This window comes from Trachypithecus francoisi, unplaced genomic scaffold, assembly GCF_009764315.1.
Source record: "Trachypithecus francoisi isolate TF-2019V2 unplaced genomic scaffold, Tfra_2.0 Lachesis_group0, whole genome shotgun sequence".
Classification (NCBI taxonomy): domain Eukaryota; kingdom Metazoa; phylum Chordata; class Mammalia; order Primates; family Cercopithecidae; genus Trachypithecus; species Trachypithecus francoisi.
Window position 1 is genome coordinate 134,318,552 of NW_022681453.1, and position 21,228 is coordinate 134,339,779.

Here is a 21,228-nt window from a genome sequence, read left to right on the forward strand (position 1 = left end):
GACCAGATTCGTGTCACTAAATCTTCATTATCAAGAAAAGCAGCCGGGCGTGGTGGCTCACGCCTGTAATCCCAGCACTTTGGGAGGCCGAGGCGGGCGGATCACGAGGACAGGAGATCGAGACCATCCTGGCTAACACGGTGAAACCCCGTCTCTACTAAAAAAAATACAAAAAAACTAGCCAGGCGTGGTGGCGGGCACCTGTAGTCCCAGCTACTCAGGAGGCTGAGGCAGGAGAATGGCGTGAACCTGGGAGGTGGAGCTTGCAGAGTGAGCCGAGATCGTACCACTCCACTCCAGCCTGGGCGACAGAGTGAGACTCTGTCTCAAAAAAAAAAAAAAAAAGAAAAAAGAAAAACGTAAGAGGGGAAGGTGCTTGCATTATGGATTCCTCATAGTGCTCCTCTCTGCATATAAAAACCACCATTTCCATCATAGATTCCTAGCTGTCTCAGGACTTTATAAAACCCAAAGTGCCTATATCATAATCTGAGGGGAAAAATACTGAGACCCTTCCATATATGGGAGGTATATGGATGAGACAGCTCCTGATTTCACTTTTCCCAGAAATCTGAAAAGCAGCAGCAGTCATTCCAGAGCCCAGTTTCTACTTTGAAGGACAAATTTTTTATTCTTTGAGCTAAGCCGACTAAGGAACAAATAGTTTGCTTTTAATTTACTATTTTCTTTCTAATCGCAAATGAATGAATTTTTAAAAACTGCTCCCAGAGCGAAGGGAGAGCTCTGCTTGTACAGTGTAACTTTTCAGAGCTTCTTTAACTAGATTTTAAGATCAGAATTAGTTGTTGGGAAATCTTAGGGGTTGTACAAGATTAGAAATCCTCTAGAGCAGCATTTCCCAAAGCAGGCTTCCAGAACACTAGCCTCTTGAGGCATTTTGGCAAAAAAGAGTTGCTGGTTCAGTGTGTATGGGAAGTGCTGCAAGCCATACCCTCCATTGAAGACACTCAGACCACACATTACTGCATAAAAAGCTTCCACCAGCCATTCGGCAAACCCTTATTGAATGTCTGCTATTTCCTGGGTATTGTGCTATATGGTAGGGATATATTAGAGAACAAAGAAGACAAGAAGAAATGATGCTTGCCCTCAGCTGACTTTTCAGTTGGAAAGACACATGAAATAATTATGCCATTCATTAGCAGATTGTCCTTGATGCCTCAATGGAAAAATAAAGGACATGATGGGAAACTGTGTAGGGTCAGAGAAAGGGATCGTTAGAGAAGGTTCTTTGAAAGAAATAATTTTTGAAATGTGAAGGATAAATAGGAATTAACTAGGTACCAATAGGTTAAGAGTAGAGCTTTCCAGACAGGGACTAGTTCTTCGGAAGGTCTCCAGACAGAAATAAGTGTTGCTTGTCTGAGGACGTCTTTTTTGCCTATTAACCTTCCCTCCCCAGTAGACACTCCTGGGAACACCACACACTGTAGAACCACATTGTGGTGCTATTCAGTATAGTAAGTAATTCAGCGGAGATAAGTTCTTGGAATCTCACCTTTGGGATTTGGTTACTAAGATACATTGAAGTTTCAGCAAAATAAGGTCTCAGAGCTTGGACTCATTGTTCTGTTTTAGCAATTAGAGCAGTACCTGGCACATAGCACAGGTGCTTGAAAACACTGACCGAGTAGGGTAGGTGGGTGGGTGGGTGGGTGGGTGGATGGATGGATGGATGGATGGATGGATGGGATGGTGGTTGGGTGAATGAATGAACAGACAAATGGATGGATGAATGGACAGGCACAGGAGGACCTCAAATGGACCAAGTCTCGGGGGCCCTCATTTCACAAAGTTAGTTTCTGGGAAGGAACTTTGTGTTTTTAAATTCTGATTCTTTTGTAATGTTTGAGTTTTGAGTATTTCCAAAAGCTTCGGAATCTCTTTTCTAACCAGAGAACTGATAGAAATTGGATGTGAGGATAAAACCCTAGCCTTCAAAATGAATGGTTACATATCCAATGCAAACTACTCAGTGAAGAAGTGCATCTTCTTACTCTTCATCAACCGTAAGTGAAAAAGAACCACATGGGAAATCCACTCACAGGAAACACCCACAGGAAATTTTATGGGACCGTGGAAAAATTTCTGATCCATAGGTTTGATTAAACATGGAGAAACCTCATGGCCAAGTTTGGTTTTATTGGGAAGCATGTATAATTTTTGTCCTAAGTCTGTGCTTAGCCCTCCCACATGTGCTCATTGCTGGTTGACTGTTGGAGTCTGGTTCTCACCTCTAAGAGGAAGTCCAGGAGAGGGCATAACAGGCTCCTGTGAGCCAGCACACCTTCCTCACCTGATGGTGTCAGAGTCTTTACAAGCAAGTCCTAGCCAGAACATTGCTGGAAGAGATCAAGGGCCACTATTTGAAATTGCACAGCAGGACGCAGAAAAGGAGTACCTTAGGTATAGGCATTGTCATTAAAGAAATTGCTAAGATACTTGAGATTTTTTTTTTTTTTTTGAGGCGGAGTCTCGCTCTGTCGCCCGGACTGGAGTGCAGTGGCCAGATCTCAGCTCACTGCAAGCTTCGCCTCCCGGGTTTACGCCATTCTCCTGCCTCAGCCTCCCGAGTAGCTGGGACTACAGGCGCCCGCCACCTCGCCCGGCTAATTTTTTTGTATTTTTACTAGAGATGGGGTTTCACCGTGTTAGCCAGGATGGTCTCGATCTCCTGACCTCGTGATCCGCCCGTCTCGGCCTCCCAAAGTGCTGGGATTACAGGCTTGAGCCACCGCATCCGGCCGAGATTTTCCTTTTTAAAGAATGAGCTTTATGATACAAAGAGGAGTTCTAAAAATTAGGGAGGAAATTAACTAAATTAATTAGGATATTTCTCAGATTCCTTTACAGTTTTTATCTCTCTGCTGACATAGTGTTTACATGATTGTTATTTACTAAACAAATGCTATTTTATATTCTGCTCCTTATAACTTAATTGTTTATTACAAGGTTTTGGTGGTGACCTAGCAACAACAAATAATCTCAAACACAGTCTGAATTTTTCGTTTTCCATCCAGAAATAAGATGAATATTTCCATTTCTGTGTTTTCAGTTTTCATCATTTTTATCTTATAGATTACTTATCTTTATTGTTTTAAAGCATTTAATAATAATTTTACAGTTTTTGTTTTGTTTGCTATTGGAAATGGAATATTCCCTCCTTCCATTTAGAGTGCTAACCAGTCGTAAATGTCTCAAAATATGCAGTTTTACAGCAGTTGTTCAAAGCAATACAGGAACAGTAAGGACAGAGCCAATCATTTTACAAACACATTCTGTTAAACTGATGTCTATTAGCAGGGTTTTTCCTATTTTATTGGGAAGGACTTACCCCTGATATATAACAAAGATTGTGTTAATCAAGGCTCAGAAAATGTTTTTCAGTAGTTTTTTTCCTAACCATGAAGAATAACTGCTTTGTAACACACATGCTGGCTATAAAGCAGACAAAAAATTCAATGTAGGTGCTCTCTGACTCTCCTCTGTCCGTGTTTCTGTTGGGGCTGCTTACCACAGCCCTGCATTATGATTAGCTTATGTGTTCACAATACCAACTTCCCAGTAGCAAAGAAAGGTCGAGCTCTTGTGCATGCCATTCATTTATCTACACTGTGCGGGCACACTCAGGTGGCAGAGAAAAAGAACACTCCTTTGGCGCATCTCAAGTTCAGAATTCTCAGCACAGGGGCTCCAGCTGTCCTTTTGTCAGGTGCCCATGCCTGCTCCAGGCCTGTGTGGTCAGGACACATGTTACAGAGTACAGTGACATTAATGGTGGGGCCGTGGATGTGGTGAGCACTCAAAGGATGTTAGTCTCTTCATTGATAAAGTCACAACCACTCTTCCTGTTGGAAATAAAAAGATTTGACATATCCTTGTCTACAACAACACAGGACAACAGATAATCAGCAGGTCATCTAAAATCTGTCCAGAGAGAAAGGAGAGCTGTGATTCCTGAAAATACATCTTCCTCTGATTTTAGTCTTATTTTTTTCTGCCTTTATTGCTTTCTACCCTCTCCAAACTAGCCTCATTTCTTAAATTACCTTGAATATGCATTGACACTTGTACTGCCCGAAATTCTGGAAAACTCATTATGGCTACTCCACCGTCAGAACTTCCTGAGCAAAGTTAGTTGCTTTCTCGGCTCACTTTTTAGCACACATACCTCTATAATAGTGCTGGCCACTTGGGGTTGGAATTGCTTTATTTATCAGCACGTTGTCTCCCAGCACTTGGTGTGTGTGATATCCAGTATGTATTTGCCGAAAGAAAAGTCTGAGGGCTGACATCATACTTCGCACTGTGCCCAGCAAGAGCACAGTTAGTCCACATGAGCTAATGGGGGCAAAGGGAAGTGAGGAGGGAGAATGTATTGCCTTATCATGTTTTCTGTTACTTGATTGAAGTAAAACAGTCCCAAGCTGATAGTAAGATACTGGGCTGGGAAGTGGTGACAGGTAAAGGTGCACCTTTCTTCCTGGGGATGTGATGTGCGTATCGCTACAGAAATGTTTTTCCTGAGGTGATTTCATGACTTCGTATGAATGTACACCTGTGACCTCACCCCTCAGGACAGTTTTGAACTGGTTGCTTTCTTTTTATTGTTTAGATCGTCTGGTAGAATCAACTTCCTTGAGAAAAGCCATAGAAACAGTATATGCAGCCTACTTGCCCAAGAACACACACCCATTCCTGTACCTCAGGTAATGTAGTACCAAACTCCTCAACCAAGACTCACAGGGGACAGATGTTCTCTCAGGCTCTCCTCTTTGAAAGAGATGAGCATGCTAATAGTACAATCAGAGTGAATCCCATACACCACTGGCAAAGGGATGTTCTGTCCCTTCTTACAGGTACAAGGCACAATTTTTCTTCATTTATTCACTAATTTAGCAGAACCTCACTAAGAGCCTCCTATATGCCAGGCTCTGTTAGCAATAAAAAAAGGAATGCCATGCCTCAGCCCATCAGGAGGTGCTGACAGCTTGTAGGCAGAGTGGAAACAGATGTGCTCTGAAGGCTCTAAATATTACTTCTGCTGGGGTCAGTTGGGAAGCCACAACAGCTACTGTTTTTCTTCCATAAAAGACAATCAGCCGGGCATGGTGGCTCACACTTGTAAATCCCAGCACTTTGGGAGGCTGAGGTGGGTGAATCACAAGGTCAGGTGATCGAGACCAGCCTGGCCAACATGGTGAAACCCTGTCTCTACTAAAAATACAAAAATTAGCCAGGCATGGTGGCGGACACTTGTAGTCCCAGCTACTCGGGAGGCTGAGGCAGGAGAATCACTTGAACCTGGGAGGTGGAGTTTGCAGTGAACTGAGATTGTACCACTGCACTGCAGCCTAGGTGACAGAGCGAGAGTCCGTCTCAAAAAAAAAAGACTATGTCCTGCTCTGTGGAGGTTCTTGTCTTAAAATATCCACTGTTGATTGCCCAGATGTTGATGTAATTAGTTTAGCAGTCATACAGTTTAGCACTTGCATTAAATAGACCAAACCCCATAGTAGGTATTTGAAATACAGAATAAACGTGAGGTACCCCTGCTCTAAAGGAATTTACAGTCCAGAGCTGACTTATGGAGGATTTCTTTGTATTATTTCTGGCTCTGCTACTAATTTGTCTATTTCATGTCCTAATTATCCTAATTTATCATTGTTTTCATTTTGATTGAAAGGGGGAGAGCATAAAAATTGTGATTAAAGGTAGTTTTATTTTATTTTATTTTTGAGATGGAGTCTTGCTCTGTTACCCAGGCTAGAGTGCAATGGCACAATCTCGTCTCATTGCAACCTCTGCCACCAAGGTTCAAGCAATTCTCCTGCCTCAACCTCCCTCGTAGCTGGGATTACAGGTGTGCACCACCATGCCCAGCTAATTTTTGTATTTTTAGTAGAGATGGATTCTACCGTGTTGGCCAGGCTGGTCTCGAACTCCTGACCTCAGGTGATCCTCTCACTTTGGCCTCCTGAAGTGTTAGGATTACAGGCCTCAGCCACTGCACCTGGCCTAAAGTTAGTTTTAATCAGGGTCCAAACAGGAGATAGAAACCATGCAACAATTTGAATAGATGAATAAAGAATTACAAACTGGAGATTAGAGTAATAGAGAATAGAGTAATAAGACATAGGAACAGCAGATATAAAGAACAACCATTTCCTCCTAGGGCTGAGATAGCATCCCCTCACCACATTCCCCCACCTACTGTCTGAGATGCATACCTTGTTGAAGAGAACTAACTGGCTCGCTGCGAGGTAAAGTCAATGAGGCGCTCCCCAGTACCACTCTGAGGGGATGCTGGGAAAAACTGCCCGTGAGAAGAGTACACGTGCTGCTGGCCACTTGTGCTAAAGAACTTGAAGTCTGATAGGAGTGTACCCTAACCTGGCATAGAAACCCCTTTCTCCTGCTGAGTCCCTCTGGCACCTTCTACTGGCAAAGCTTCACATTGCAAACCTCCATTATCACAGAGCAAGCAATGAAAGATGGACTCGGAGCTGAGGCAATAAATTGATAGCTAGCATAGTCTCTAAACTGATTTTTACGACTACATTTTATGGATAGAAAGTGTTCTTGCATATATTGAGAAAACAGATCCTAAGAAGTTAAGTGACTTGCCCAAGGTCACACAAGAAATTCCACTAGTTCTAAAATGAGAGTAATTACAGTTAACATATGTGGCAGGTACATATAAAGCACTTGGCACGAATTTTTTTTTTTTTTGAGATGGAGTCTTGCTCCGTCGCCAGGCTGGAGTACAGTGGTGCGATCTCGGCTCACTGCAACCTCTGAGTCCCTGGTTGAAGGGATTCTCCTCCCTCAGCCTCCTGAGTACCTGGGATTACAGGCATGTGCCACCAACTAATTTTTGTATTTTTAGTAGAGACGTGGTTTCATCATGTTGGCCAGGATGGTCTCGATCTCTTGACCTCATGATCCACCCGCCTCGTACTCCCAAAGTGCTGGGATTACAGGCCTGAGCCACTGCACCCAGCCACTTGGCATGAATTTAATTCCCACCATAAACCTGTGATATAGGTAATTCTGTTATGTCCACTTTACAAATGAAGAAACTGAGGCAAAGAAAGATGATGTAACTTAATGCAAAGCTACACAGCTCTAAAGTAGTAGGGCCAATATTTGAACACACTCACACTCGATCCTGAGGTTTTGACCACTATGTCATCTGGCCTCCTCAAATCTTCTGGCCACCACATACACCATATGTGCCATATGTGGGCTCTTTCTCCCCCTCCCACTAGCTAAGGTAATTGTTCTCTTTTATTTTCCTGCCAGTTTAGAAATCAGTCCCCAGAATGTGGATGTTAATGTGCACCCCACAAAGCATGAAGTTCACTTCCTGCACGAGGAGAGCATCCTGGAGCGGGTGCAACAGCACATCGAGAGCAAGCTCCTGGGCTCCAATTCCTCCAGGATGTACTTCACCCAGGTCAGGGCGCTTCTCATCCAGCTGCTTCTCTGGGGCCTTTGAAATGTGCCCTGCCAGACATGAGAGCCCAGATGTTTGCCTGTTACTTAGGAACTTTCTTTGCAAGTATTACCTTGATAGTTTTAACATTTTCTTCTTTGAACCTAGTTATAAAGGTATTGTGCTGTTGTTCCTAGGCTTAGAGTCATAAGGTCTGAGCTCACTTCCTCACTTTGCCTCCATCTGGAACCTTAGACCAACTTCCTAGGAAAACGAGCTGTCTAAAAACAGAATAGGGTGCCTCTTCAATGCACTCTTCACTTTAGATGTTCAGGAGGAGGTTACTCCTACCTACACATGGCACAGTGGAGGGGCTGGACCCCAGGGAGGCAGTGGGAAGAGTGGAAAGAGCGGAGGCTCTACTGTTGGACAGACCTGGGTTACCAGCTGTGCGACTAACCTTCCCTGGCCTACATATCACCCTCAGTAATGGAGGAATGGATCATCCCCACATCCAGGGACAGTTACAAGCAGTCAGTGAACAGAAAGTCTCTGGTACGGCTTCTAAGTACTTCTTATTCTAAGTCACTTCACTTACCTGAGTTCTCAGTTTTCCTGTCTATAAGATAAGCAGGTTGGATAAAATGCTCTCCAATATACTCCTGGTTCTGAGATGATGTGATTGTGAACAGCCTTTTAATCATGGTGAAGATGTTCATCATAAGCACACTGAAACTACAAAATAGAAATATAAATATTTTCTGCATTAAATTATGCTGGATCCTAGAAGCAGAAACTGGACTTCTGTGAGACCCTGCTTCACAGAAAACTTAAAATTCCCAAGCAGATGAATGCTTCTCAGAAGGACACTCACAGTTACCTACCTGGAAAGAATCTAGATGGAAGTGGCATGGGTACTAAGTGGTGAGATTAAACCCAGCTAGAGCAACCCCACCAACCTTGGACCCCCCAATACCTGGAGATTATTGATGCAAAGAGGAAGGTTCTTACTGGTGAGACCTGAAAGGGATATGTGGCAGGTGGGAGGAAGAAGTTCTGTCTGGAAACCAACCCTTGTTCCTCCATTATTGATTGACTCCTGCTACCAACATGAGCCCTGGGTCTTACAGAGGCCTTAAGTCCCTATGCCTTCTAGTGCCCATGGATGAGATGAGGCCACACATGCCCCCAGTGGGTTAACCTGTCTAGCGTGAGTAAGGCTCTTCGAGCACTGTGATACACAAGAAATACCCAGTAACTGTTAGTTGGTTTGATATCTGTTCCCGTTGCTCACTTAAGCTCAGTGCCCCTTTACTGCTCCTTTTATTCTGCCTCCCTCCGCACATGTGCATTGAGAATCGTATCCGAGACACACTGTGTTGGGTGCCCAGGGATGCAGCATAGATGTTGCTGCCTTCCACAGAAGCGCTTATGGACTACTAGAGAATATGTCCCATGGGAGAGAAAAATAGACTCGGGAGAATATAGCAGGGGCCATTGTCCTGGACTTGGTCAGTTAGGAAAGGGAGGGAAGAGACATAGAGCCTGGGACCCAAAGGGGAGGGGGAATGAAAAGAGTGTTTCTGGCAGAGGAAATGGCAAGGATAAAGGCCTGGAGGTGCAAGAGAATATGTGTTTGAGGATCTGAAAGTTGAGTGCAGTGGGTCCAGTATTCGCTACCCTGGCTGCCATTAGAATTACCTGGGAAACTTAGAAAATTCCAATGTCTGGGCCCTGCCTAAACCAATAAATCATTCTTGGGTAGTGGGGTCTGGGCATCAGGTTTGTTTAAAACCTTCCCTAGGTACTGTCATGTGCAGCTAGGGTTAAGCTGTGTTGGAGTCTGAGTATGTTAAGACAAGCGGCAGTGGTGGAGTTGAGGCTGCAGAATTCAGGCCAAATAGAGAGGTTTTCATCAGGATATTAAAGAGTTTAGATTTCAATTTGATGGGAATGGGTGGGATCTTGTTTGCATTTTATGAAGAGCTCCCTGGTTGCAATATCAGAATGGACTGGAGAGGAGCAAGATGGAATTCTACAATGATTTGGGAGAAGTGGTGAGGGGCTTGAGACACAGGAAGTAGCCCCATTCACTAATAGTTGAGCATGTAGAATTGCCAAGACCTGGAAATGGTTTGGCTGGTGGGGAGTGGGAAGAAAGTCCCAAAGTGTGAAATGAAGATGGAGAGCACATTGCCTAGCACAGAGTGATTGCCATTTGCTCTGTCCCAGTTGAGGTCCAAGGGGTTTGCCAGAGATCATAGAGTCTGTGGCTTCATGGGGAAAAGAACCTCTCAGCATGCCTCCTTGTCTTATCCTGGGTTAGTCAGATTCATTTTGTTAGATTACATTTTTTTTCTGGTGGAACTCTGCATAAGTCCTGACCAGTGTGTTTTCAGAAGGATCAGAGGGCCTGCGCCTGTCGGTTGGTGCTTGACACCAGCTTGGTGGGCTCCTTGCTGCTCCCTGTTTTCATGGATTATCAGAATACCTTCTCTCCCTGCCAGCAGCAGGTCACACTGGCTCCTGACTTTTTGGCCCATGGAGCCACCATCTTTCTGCTTCTCAGATTGTGCCTTGTACTCCACTGATCATGGCTAGTACATCAGAAGCCCTGGTTTGCAGTGAATGCATTTGGTGTGGAAATGAGGAACCCTGGGGATTCCACACATCATATTTGGTTGCCGTGTTTTTCCTCCAATCTGTCACCATAACAACAATCAACTCAGAAGATTTCTATAACCACTTATGTGGGGGTTTCTCCCCACACACTAAACAAGCAGTCAGTTCCACAGTGGACAGCAGCTGGTCTCCTCCAATTTAATTCCAACACTGTCTACTTGGAGATAGCATTAAATCCCACAGTTTGAGGGTGCAGTCCCCTAGACTGCCCCCAGTCTCCTGCTTCAGGCACCAGTCACAAGTCCAGGACTCTGGAAGTTCTGACCAGTTTCAAGTTGGGGTTCCCAAGACCCCCCACTTTATTTTTTATTAATTTGCTGGAGTGGCTCATAGAACTCAGGGAAATGCGTACTTAGTTTTCTGGATTTATTACAAAGATTTCAAAAGATACCAATAAATAGCCAAATAAAGAGATACACAAAGCTAGGTCTGGAAGGGTCTGGAGCGCAGGAGCTTCTATCCCCATGTACTTGGCTCCCAGCACATGGATGAGTTCTTGTTCATTTTCCTGTCAGCATCAACGTGTTCAGCTCTCCGGAAGCCCGCAAACTCTGTCTTCTTGGGCCTTTTATGGAGACATCGTTAGGCAGGAATGATTGAAACGTGGACAACTGTGTCGAAATATGATTGGACATAAAGGGGTCTAAACTCAGTAAGACCTGTTTGTTCAGATTCTTCTTGGCCTCTCTGTGGCCATTCTTTCCTCCAGGATATGGGGCAGGACCCCTATGGAATGAGTGTCTTATGACCCACAATCAGATTAGAGTCCTGCCTTGGGCAAGTGAAAGGAAAGCAGGAGAAGGTAGAGAAATTCTGTTTCCTAAGAACTTCTGAGGCCTACAGCACCCCAACATTGTAACAAAAGACTATAACAGGACTATGGGAGTTATGAGCTGGAAACCTTGGACAAAAATATATGCATATTGAACAAATATTAAGTGTATACATACTTACGTATATTAAGTATATACGTGTAGATACATATATATATATATTTTTTAATTTACAGGTGCGTTTTGGGAAGCAGAAATTACCATAACTACTCTTAAGAATCTTTTAAGTCTGTTTGAAGTTAGAAAAGTCACTGTACCTTTTTGTTTCCATTGGCCCTGTACTTCCTAATATACCCCAGCAGGAGGTGCATAATGTCTTGTTATGTCATTTTGGTGATAAGATTCATAAGTGGGTTCAGCTGGTGACAGCCTGATTCCTTCATTGTAAACTTACCCATCAACATGTAGCTTAATGGTTTCACCTTTCGTTGATGACCATTACCTGAATCAGTTATTTCATTAGATTGCAAGATTATGATTTTCTGATTTTATCATTTCTTCTGTATTGACTGTAATTCTTTCGTATAGAAGAACTTTCCCTTGTTATAGCTATTTGGTTGTCCTGAAGTACAGTTCTTACTAGAAAGTAAGACCAAATGCTGAATTATATCCCTCTAGCTATCAAGTTTCAAAGGAATGAATGATGTCCTAGTAATTTCCAGTGGTGTTTAATGATGTTTTCCCTTCTCTTTCTCCCCTTATTTCCTCCCTCTCCATCTCCTCCCTCCTCACTTTCAGTTTTTTGCTTTTTCAGTGTTTTGTCATAGCTATTAACAGAGCAACACATTTTAATCAATTATAGTCATTTTTCTTTTTGATGCTCAAATTATCCCATCTTAGTCCAGTGGAACCAAGCCCTTGGAGTTAGGGCCCTCTGCCTTTTGACCGAATTCCATTAGTCTTGATAATTTCCTTGTTTCTGACAAGACGATGTTGTAGGCACATTTTATACTTTTCCAGCCCAAGCCCTGGAATAGGCCTTTTCTCCAAGGAGCTATAGTTCATTTTAGCGGGAAATGGTATTTAGAGACTATAATTTGGGATCTGGGAGTCCTCATTGCTACTGGGTAGTCATTACTTTTAGGCCTTTCCAGTGGTCAGAGCTAAGAAATATGTGTATTTAAAAATAAACAGTTGAATGATTGTTGCCAGGAGCTGGGAGGAAGGGGAAGTGAGAAATTATTGTTTAATGGGCACAGAGTTTCAATTTGGGGAAGATGAAAAAGTTCTAGAGATATCTGGTGGTGATGGTTGTGCAACAATATAAATGCCACTGAGCTCTCACTTAAAAATGGTTAAAATGGTAAATTTCGTATGTATTTTATCACAATAAAAAGTCTTCTGGCAGCATCCCCCCCAGACAAAAGTATGAAAATTTTACACTGATATTTCCATTTCAAGATAATTTTAAGATTATAAGTATTTTGCTTAATTCTTGAATTTTATACCTGTAAACCTTTTATACTTCAAATTTTGGGCAGAATTGCTTCTATAACAATCATAATTATACCTCATTCTAGTTTCTTTCTTAGTACTGCTCCATTTGGGGACCTCTGTGCTTCTTATTCTGAGTCTCTCCACTATATATATATGTATATATGTTTGTTTTTTTTGTTTTGTTTTGTTTTTTTGATACAGACTTTGCTACCAGGACTTGCTGGCCCCTCTGGGGAGATGGTTAAATCCACAGCAAGTCTGACCTCCTCTTCTACTTCTGGAAGTAGTGACAAGGTCTATGCCCACCAGATGGTTCGTACAGATTCCCGGGAACAGAAGCTTGATGCATTTCTGCAGCCTCTGAGCAAACCCCTGTCCAGTCAGCCCCAGGCCATTGTTCCAGAGGATAAGACAGATATTTCTAGTGGCAGGGCTAGGCAGCAAGATGAGGAGATGCTTGAACTCCCATCCCCTGCTGAAGTGGCTGCCAAAAATCAGAGCCTGAAGGGGGATACAACAAAGGGGACTTCAGAAATGTCAGATAAGAGAGGACCCACTTCCAGCAACCCCAGGTATGGCCTTTTGAGAAAAGTGCAGCCTGCCTCCTTTATTCTGTAATAAAACTGCCTTCTAACTTTGGCTTTTCATGAATCACTTGCATGTTCTCTCTGCCTGACTTGCCCTCTGCGTCCTCTGAAATGGTGCTGTGGCCTTGTCCACTGTCTGCCTTTGACCATAACTTGAGAGTCACCCACCATAATGTCCTTCGAAATAACTTAAATGTCCACAGTTCTAAGCATGAGTTAAAAACACTTCAGACTGTGGAATAGTTGCTCAATTGAATAAACACACATACCAGAAAAAAAGCAGGTTTATCTTTTATTTTTAGTAAAGAATTTTGATAGAGCCTCAACACCAGAAATGGCTGGAGAGAGAAGCCTAACATATCTGGAGGATTATTTTTCATCCTACTTAAAGCTGCTTTCACCTTTTTTCAGGAAAAAACACATGTTCTGAAGCTAATTTATAAAACTCCCTGGCTGGGTGCCATGGCTCACACGTATAATCCTAGCACTTTGGGAGGCTGAGGCAGGTGGATCACCTGAGGTCAGGAGTTCGAGACCAGCCTGACCAACATGGTGAAACCCCATCTCTACTAAAAACACAAGATTAGCCAGGCATGGTGGCATGTGCCTGTAATCCCAGCTACTCGGGAGGCTGAGACTGGGGAATCACTTGAACCCCGGAGGCGGAGGTTGCAGTGAGCCGTGATCATGCCATTGCACTCCAGCCTGGGCAACAAGAACAAAACTCCGTTTCAAAAAAAAAAAGAACTCCCTGAAGTATGTGGGCTAGTGGTGAAAGACAGCTGGAGAAAAGGAGCAGGAAGAATAATAATAATAAAGATTCTCATTTGATTTTGAGCACTTCCAGTGTACATTCTGCAAGTACTATAAGACATTACCTCACAAAATCTCTAAGGTGGATATTCTTTATTTAATGTGTACTTTATATGAAACCTGGAGCTCAAGGTGAAGGAATTTGCCCAAGGGTGCATGTGCACTATCGTGGCACTAATTAGCCATGTGAACTGAGACGCATTACTTCAGTTTGCTCATTTCTGAGTCAGCCTAGCAAGATGACTTCTAAGAATTTTTTCCAGCCAGGCACATTGGCCTGTAATCCTAGCACTTTGAGAGGCCAAGGCAGAAGGGTTGCTTGAGTCTAGGAGTTGCACAAACGTGCGCGCGCACACACACACACACACACACACACACATTAGCCAGGCATGGTGGCAAATGCCTGTAGTCTCAGCTACTCAGGAAGCTCAGGTGGAAGAATCTCTTGAGCCCAGCAGGTTGAGGCTGCAGTGAGCCATGGACAAGCCACTGCTCTCCATCCTGGCTGATAGAGTAACACTCTGTCTCTAAAAAAAAAAAAGATTTTTTTCCAGGGAATAATAAAGGAAGCTAATATTTATGGAGCATCTACTGTGTGCCAGATACCTTGCATACATTATCCCATTTAATGCTCTTATCCCTGCAGGGAAAGTATTACATTTGTTTATCACTTGCAGAACTAAGTGATATTTACCACAGAGTAGTCAAATATTTTTAAGCCCAAAATCAAGTGGTATCACTTTTCTGCTGAGAATGTTTCAGTGGTTTCCTTTGCACTTGGGATAAAACTTAAATCCCTCACCCCACCCTTGCTCCAGCCCTCCCCTTTCCTTCTCCCACATGGTGCTTTGGCCATACAGCTCTTGTGGCTGATCTGAACTGACTGAGCTTTTTACCCTTTTGCTTTTGCTGTTCTCTCAGCCTGGGAACCCCCTGGTTACCTCTTGGCTTGCTTGGCGTGCTGGCTTACACCTGTAATCCCAGCACTCTGGGAGGCCAAGGTGGACGGATCACCTGAGGTCGGGAGTGTGAGACCAGCAAGTCACCTCTTGCCAGAGGCCTGCTTTGTCCATTCAGTCTGAAGTTCTTTCTCCTCTCATTTCCCCATCATTCTGTTATGCTACCTTGTTTTATTTTCTTTATTGTGTTTATTGATACTTAAAATGATCTCTTTTCTGTTGCTATTTGACTCTCCCACTAGAAAGTAAGCATTGTGGGTTGGGTGCTGTGGTTCACACCTGTAATCCCAGCACTCTGGGGGGCAGAGGCAGGCAGATCGCCTGAGATCAGGAGTTCGAGACCAACCTGGCCAACATGGTGAAACCCCGTCTCTACAAAAAAATACAAAAAATAGCTGGATGTCGTGGCTTGTGCCTGTAATCCCAGCTACTTGGGAGGCTGAGACATGAGACTTGCTTGAACCTAGAAGGCAGAGGCTGCAGTGAGTTGAGATCACACCACAACACTCCAGCCTGGGAGACATAGTGAGACTGTGTCTCAAAAAAAAAGGAAGTAAGCATTGTGAGGGCAGGTACCTTACCTGTTTTGTTCATTGCTGGATGTAGTTAGTATATAGCAGTGTCCGATGGATGGATAGATGGAGGAATGAATGAATGAGACTTGACAAATTCAGCTCACTTGTTCAACGCCCTGCAGCTCTACGGGATGAAGCTATACTCCAGAGTCCTGCTACATTGGCTGCATGACCAGCTGCTGGGATCTGAGCGTTGTCAGATAAGCAGTCTACCAGAGAACAGACTGATCTTTTTGGCCTGCCACCAGCACAGGGGTTCATCCACAGCTCTGTGGAACCAGCACGGAGAAGTTGCTTGCTCCTCCAAAATGCAACCCACAAAATTTGGCTAAGTTTAAAAACAAGAATACTAATGATCTGCACTTCCTTTTCTTCATTTCAGAAAGAGACATCGGGAAGATTCTGATGTGGAAATGGTGGAAGATGATTCCCGAAAGGAAATGACTGCAGCTTGTACCCCCCGGAGAAGGATCATTAACCTCACCAGTGTTTTGAGTCTCCAGGAAGAAATTAATGAACGGGGACATGAGGGTATGTAAACGCTGCGGCCTACCTGGGATGCATAGGGCCTCAACTGCCAAGGTTCTGGAAATGGAGAAAGCAATCATGTTGTCAGAGTGGCCACTACAGTTTTGCTGGGCAAGCTCCTCTTCCTTTACTAACCCACAATAGCATCAGCTTAAAGACAATTTTTGATTGGGAGAAAAGGGAGAAAAATAATCTGTTTATTTTAATTAGCCTTAATTGGTATTCTTGTTAAACCATAGGAGTCAGAGTAAATCAGTCATTTCACCAATTTTCAGTTTGTTTCTGTCTTAGCTGAAAGCAATGTAATGGTAAGCAAAATTCTTATCTTGTGTACTGAATGGCATGTCCTGTTGCTGAAAGTGCACAGGCTTGGGAGGTAGCCATGAGCTCAAATTCTGGCACTACCACATCTCTTTTGTGACCTTAGACTCCTGACCTAACCTTTCTATGCCTCAGTTCTTTCTTACCTATAACATGAAATTAATTTTACCCTTAAAGATCATTGTGCTGATTAGAGATAAAATGTAAATAATAACACTTGTTACAGAGTAAGGAGCTGACACTTTTATATTCTGAAGACAAAGTAGTAAATCATTATCATCTTTGTCAGAAATAGGTTTTGAGAATACCTGAGTATAGAACTATCTTGATCCCTGTTACTTCAAAACTAAAATAATGGTTTTAGGAATTAAAAGGTGAGGCTAGTCACCTCCAAGGGATGAACTGTCTCAGGGATTGAGGTGTGTAACAGTGAACTGGCCCAAGCAACAATCCTGATCCCACTTTATGAGTGAGACAGTAATGGTCTAAGTGTAGCATCATTGTCTAGGGCTCTAGTAGGCAGCTCTGTACTTGAGAATTTAGCAGTGACACTTCTATTTTTCATCTATTATACTTTTTTTTTTTTGACACAGGGTCTCACTCTGTCACCCAGACTGCAGTGAATTTTTTTTTTTTTGTAGAGATGGGGTTTTGCCATGTTTCCCAGGCTGGTCTTGAACTCCTAGGCTCAAGTGATCCTGTCACCTCTGTCTTCCAAAGTGCTGGGATTACAGGTGTGAGCCAGTACACCTGGCCTATTACATATTTGTTAATTAAGGTAATCAAATTTCAAAACTGTTACAAAGTGTATCTTAAAATGTGACAACCTGGTTTAATTTTTAAAAGAAATGAGTAGTCAAGGAGCAATTCTGTGCCTTTCCCACTAGTCCCTAACCTTTTAAAATAGCTGCTTCTTGGCTGGGTGCAGTGGCTCACGCCTGCAATCCCAGCACTTTGGGAGGCCAAGGTAGGCAGATCACGAGTCGAAACCATCCTGGCTAACACGGTGAAACCCCATCTCTACTAAAAATACAAAAAATTAGCCAGGCGGGGTGGTGGGTGCCTATAGTCCCAGATACTCGGGAGGCTGAGGCAGGAGAATGGCATGAACCCAGGAGGTGGAGCTTGCAGTGAGCCGAGATTGCACCACAACTCCAGCCTGGGCGACAGAGTGAGACTCTGTCTCAAAAGAAAAACAAAAAACAAAACAAAACAAAACAAAAAAACATCTGCTTTTGATTCAGTGGCTTCTTTAATTTTTTCAGTCTCAGTCACCGCTTGTCTAAGCAAATTCAGGAAAGCTTCAACTTGCCTTTCTACATTTGTTCCCTTTTCTTAGCATTTTGGGCCTTTGTTTACATGTGGGAAAAGACCCACAGGTCGTCTCTCCCTTTGGGCAGGATACAAGCTTCCTGTGACTGAGGTTTTGCTAGCTGTAGAAGTGGCTGCCAATTGGCTTCTGGTTTTTATTTCCATGATTTGCTCCAGTTGCTCTTCCATTCCATCATTGTTAGCTTTCAAGCTAGGAACTTTTAAAATGCTTTTAAAAGGTGAGCTGTTACTTGATGCATTTAGCAGTCTTCCTCACAGTGGTTTTGATGGACAGATTCCCTCAGTTTGGAAATTATGAGTTTTCTTAAAGGGTTTGTCTCCCTCATGTATAGCAGGCTGTTGAAAGTTACAATGTCAATAACTTTCTGAATAGTATCAAACTGTTTTCAGTGCAGTGTATTAACAAAGCTAACCTGCCTCGAGTTTGTTCAGCTTTGGAGTCTTGCTGAGGCTAAAATGATAAATCTAAATGATTTAAAATTGTGTATTCCTACACAGTATCTCACTTAATTATAGAATAGTCTTGTGAGGGAGGCAGAGCAGATGCCGTTTTCTCTATTTTAAAGATGAGGAAAATGGAATGGAAAATGGAGAGGACAGACTAATTGCAACATCTCCACAATCAAAAACAGGCCCAGGTTCCTGCCTTGTTGGTGATGGGTTGCTACTGGCAGTGGCCTTCATGCAGGAAGGCTAGATGCATAACCAGGTCAACAGCCCTTGCAGGACAAGCATGCCATGTAATTCTGATTCCATCGATTGAGGCTGGTGTTTTCAAACATGCTGCTTACAGACAGAGTCGCCTGTGCTGTGGGGAATGGAATGTGCTCTTGCTTTGGAGCCAGAACTCCTCTGAAGCTCCCACCACCTACACCATTCAGAGACCAGACAGAAATTTGTTCAACATTTTGGGCATGATTTTCGTGCTTTGTAAAATGTGCTACACTGCAGCCTTTACTGGGCTGTGGTGATGAACACTTAAGATACTGTGTGTGTGCTTTATAATCTGTAAGGCACTGTTCAAGGAGAGGGACCTCTGCCATGAGCCCCTACCCACTGGTATCTGGTTGACACCCAAAGCCCCAGCCTTGGAGAAGCTGATTCTCTTTGAGTTGAATGCTGTATAGGGATTTGACTGAGGCTCAGATTTGACGAGGAAGACCACTAGCCTTAATAGACCAAGAGGCTGACTACTCCCTGATGAAGTTCCCCAGGTCATGAAAGAAGTAAGAGATACATTCCTTGTCACAGCTTTCTTAGTTGCACCTGATCTGTATGATTATTTGAGCAGTGTGTTGTCTGTGCAGAGATCATGTTTGTGGAGCTCACCGCCTCGTCCTTGGTGCTGAGCAGAGTACCTGGCATGTATACTCAGTAGATATTTGCTAAGGGAGCGAGTCAGTGATTGAGAGGAGCAGCCTGGGAGGTAAAGCCCTAGAATCTTTATTTTAAAGGGATGTCAAAGTTGAACGTTCAGTTAGTCAGTTCTCTTGAGTTGAGGGATTTACCCATCCACGGTGGACACACTTTGAGTTAACAAGTGAGGTTAATTTTGACAGGTTCCAGTATCCAGGCAAGCATTCTATGGAATAAGGTTCATCTCAGGGATTAGTAATGACTGAATTTACTTACTGCTAGTCCCATAATTTTTATCTGTTAATTAATGGGGTTAAGAAATGTCATAAGCTATTTGCAACCATTTAAAGTGAAAATACCCTAAACGTTTTTTGCCTCCAGATATCCACACTTAATTTCATTTTCTTGCTCTTTGGTGAACAGTCCTGGGTCTGAATGTATATATTCATGGTTTGTTACTAGGTGACAGTTTTTTTTGGTACAAGAAATCAGTTCAGCAAACATTTGTCAAGTATCTTCTCTGTAAAAAATGTACTGTGCCAAGCTCAGAAGTAGGAAGTGAAATGGATCAACTGTGACCCCTGCTTTAAAGAATACCATGGTATTATCTGGGAATTGTTTAGGTAGAATGAAAGAAATCCTCTAATAGAGATATGAGGCCAGTTCAGCAGAAAGCCAGGGTGAGGTGAGATCTCCTGAGAGGGATGGAAGGGTGTCTTGATTATCTCTGGTAACAGCAAAGGTACTGGCATACAGTGGCCATTGGAAGACAGCCAGCAGGGGATGGGGGCGTTTACCCTTGCAAGTGAGCATTAGGAACTAGAGGACTGGTCACCCTTTCTTCAGGTTTGGTTTCCCTTGCTGCTTCTCAGAAAAAGATGCTGAGACTCAAGGCCTCAGTTATGAACTTAGATATGTGGTTTGGCTTTGAAGTACAGACGGATTTTGTCCGATTTTGGCAGGGAAATGCCTGCAGACCAGCACTATGGGGATATTTAGATTAGGGACGAAATGAAAGTTGTTTTAAGTCCTGATAAGAGGCTGTGAAGAGGTACAAGAAGCCTCACAATGCCCAATGAAGAAAAGCCCTGTGCTTGGTGCTGCTGCCTCCCTTCCCCGTCCTGCTGGCAGGGCTGCGCTTCAGTAGCTCTGGATGCGTCAGAGCAGTCCATGAACATTCTGTGTGGAAAATCTCTGACTGTTTTAGTGGATTACACTGCTCTCCCTTTCCTCCAGTGCCTCATTATTCAGGATTATTTGATGTTCTCCAGCTTTTAAAATAATCATTTTCCGCCTACGCAGAACATCCTGTAGAGACATCGAGTTTCCAGTGGGAACAGAGAGGAATACTTACTCTAAAAATGAAGAAAATAAACCTCTTTTTATGGGGTGGGGGATAGTATTGCAGAACTTCTATAATAGTATGAGAATTCACTTGTGGTGCCAAAGCTTAAAAAGAAAAGTATAGTAAAAACATAATGTATAGGCTTATTGCTGTGCTATGACCCATGCTGTTTTCTCCAACCTCTCTTGTCCCCACTCTTCCTTTTTGCTGGTGATATTTTTACTTATTTCATGAAAACAAAGATACATATACACACACATAGATATATGCACAAGTGTATATATATGTGCATAACACACACATATACATTGGTAAATTTAAAAATCATATTTATAAAGTATATGTAGCGTCTACAGAAAAACATGAACACTTGTGAGAATAGCACTTGCCTAAGAAATAGGACATCACCATCACCTTTGAGGCTCTTATGTGCTGCTCCCCTGTGCCATTCCCTTCCCTTCTTTAGAGGTGATTACTATTCTAAATTTTGGGATTATTATTTCCTTTTTTTATTATAGTTTTTTTATTACAGTTTTTTTTTTTTTTTTTTTGAGACGGAGTCTGGCTCTGTCGCCCAGGCTGGAGTGCGGTGGCCGGATCTCAGTTCACTGCAAGCTCCGCCTCCCGGGTTTACGCCATTCTCCTGCCTCCGCCTCCCAAGTAGCTGGGACTACAGGCGCCTGCCTCGTCGCCCGGCTAGTTTTTTGTATTCTTTAGTAGAGACGGGGTTTCACCGTGTTAGCCAGGGTGGTCTCGATCTCCTGACCTTGTAGTCCTAAAAAATTGTTTAGTTTTGCAAGCTTTAGATTTTATAAAAGTAGAATTACACTGTAAGTTTAGTTTTTCTGCAATTTATAGGTAGCTATACATATATTCCTAAGATTCATCCATCTTGTTACATACAGCTGTGGTTTACCTTTTCTGTATAATACAGATTCTGCTTCATGAATTTACAGTTCATTCATTCTTCTGTTGAAGGACAGTTGGAGCACTCATATGGT

General features: G+C 43.1%; 1 protein-coding gene across 9 annotated transcripts in view; it reads left to right on the forward strand.

Annotated features, from left to right (window-relative positions):
* Positions 1-21,228, forward strand: part of MLH1 (mutL homolog 1) — a 54,912-nt gene that overhangs the window by 17,966 nt on the left and 15,718 nt on the right. For 7 of the 9 annotated variants that reach the window (XM_033211981.1, XM_033211986.1, XM_033211984.1 and 4 more), the window contains exons 9-13: positions 1,918-2,030; positions 4,637-4,730; positions 7,327-7,480; positions 12,613-12,983; positions 15,728-15,876. In XM_033211981.1, the coding sequence (XP_033067872.1) occupies positions 1,918-2,030; positions 4,637-4,730; positions 7,327-7,480; positions 12,613-12,983; positions 15,728-15,876 (881 nt within the window). Of the gene's footprint in view, positions 1-1,917; positions 2,031-2,061; positions 2,428-4,636; positions 4,731-7,326; positions 7,481-12,612; positions 12,984-15,727; positions 15,877-21,228 lie in introns of those variants that run through there. The other 2 variants (XM_033211988.1, XM_033211989.1) reach the window with 2 other exon arrangements.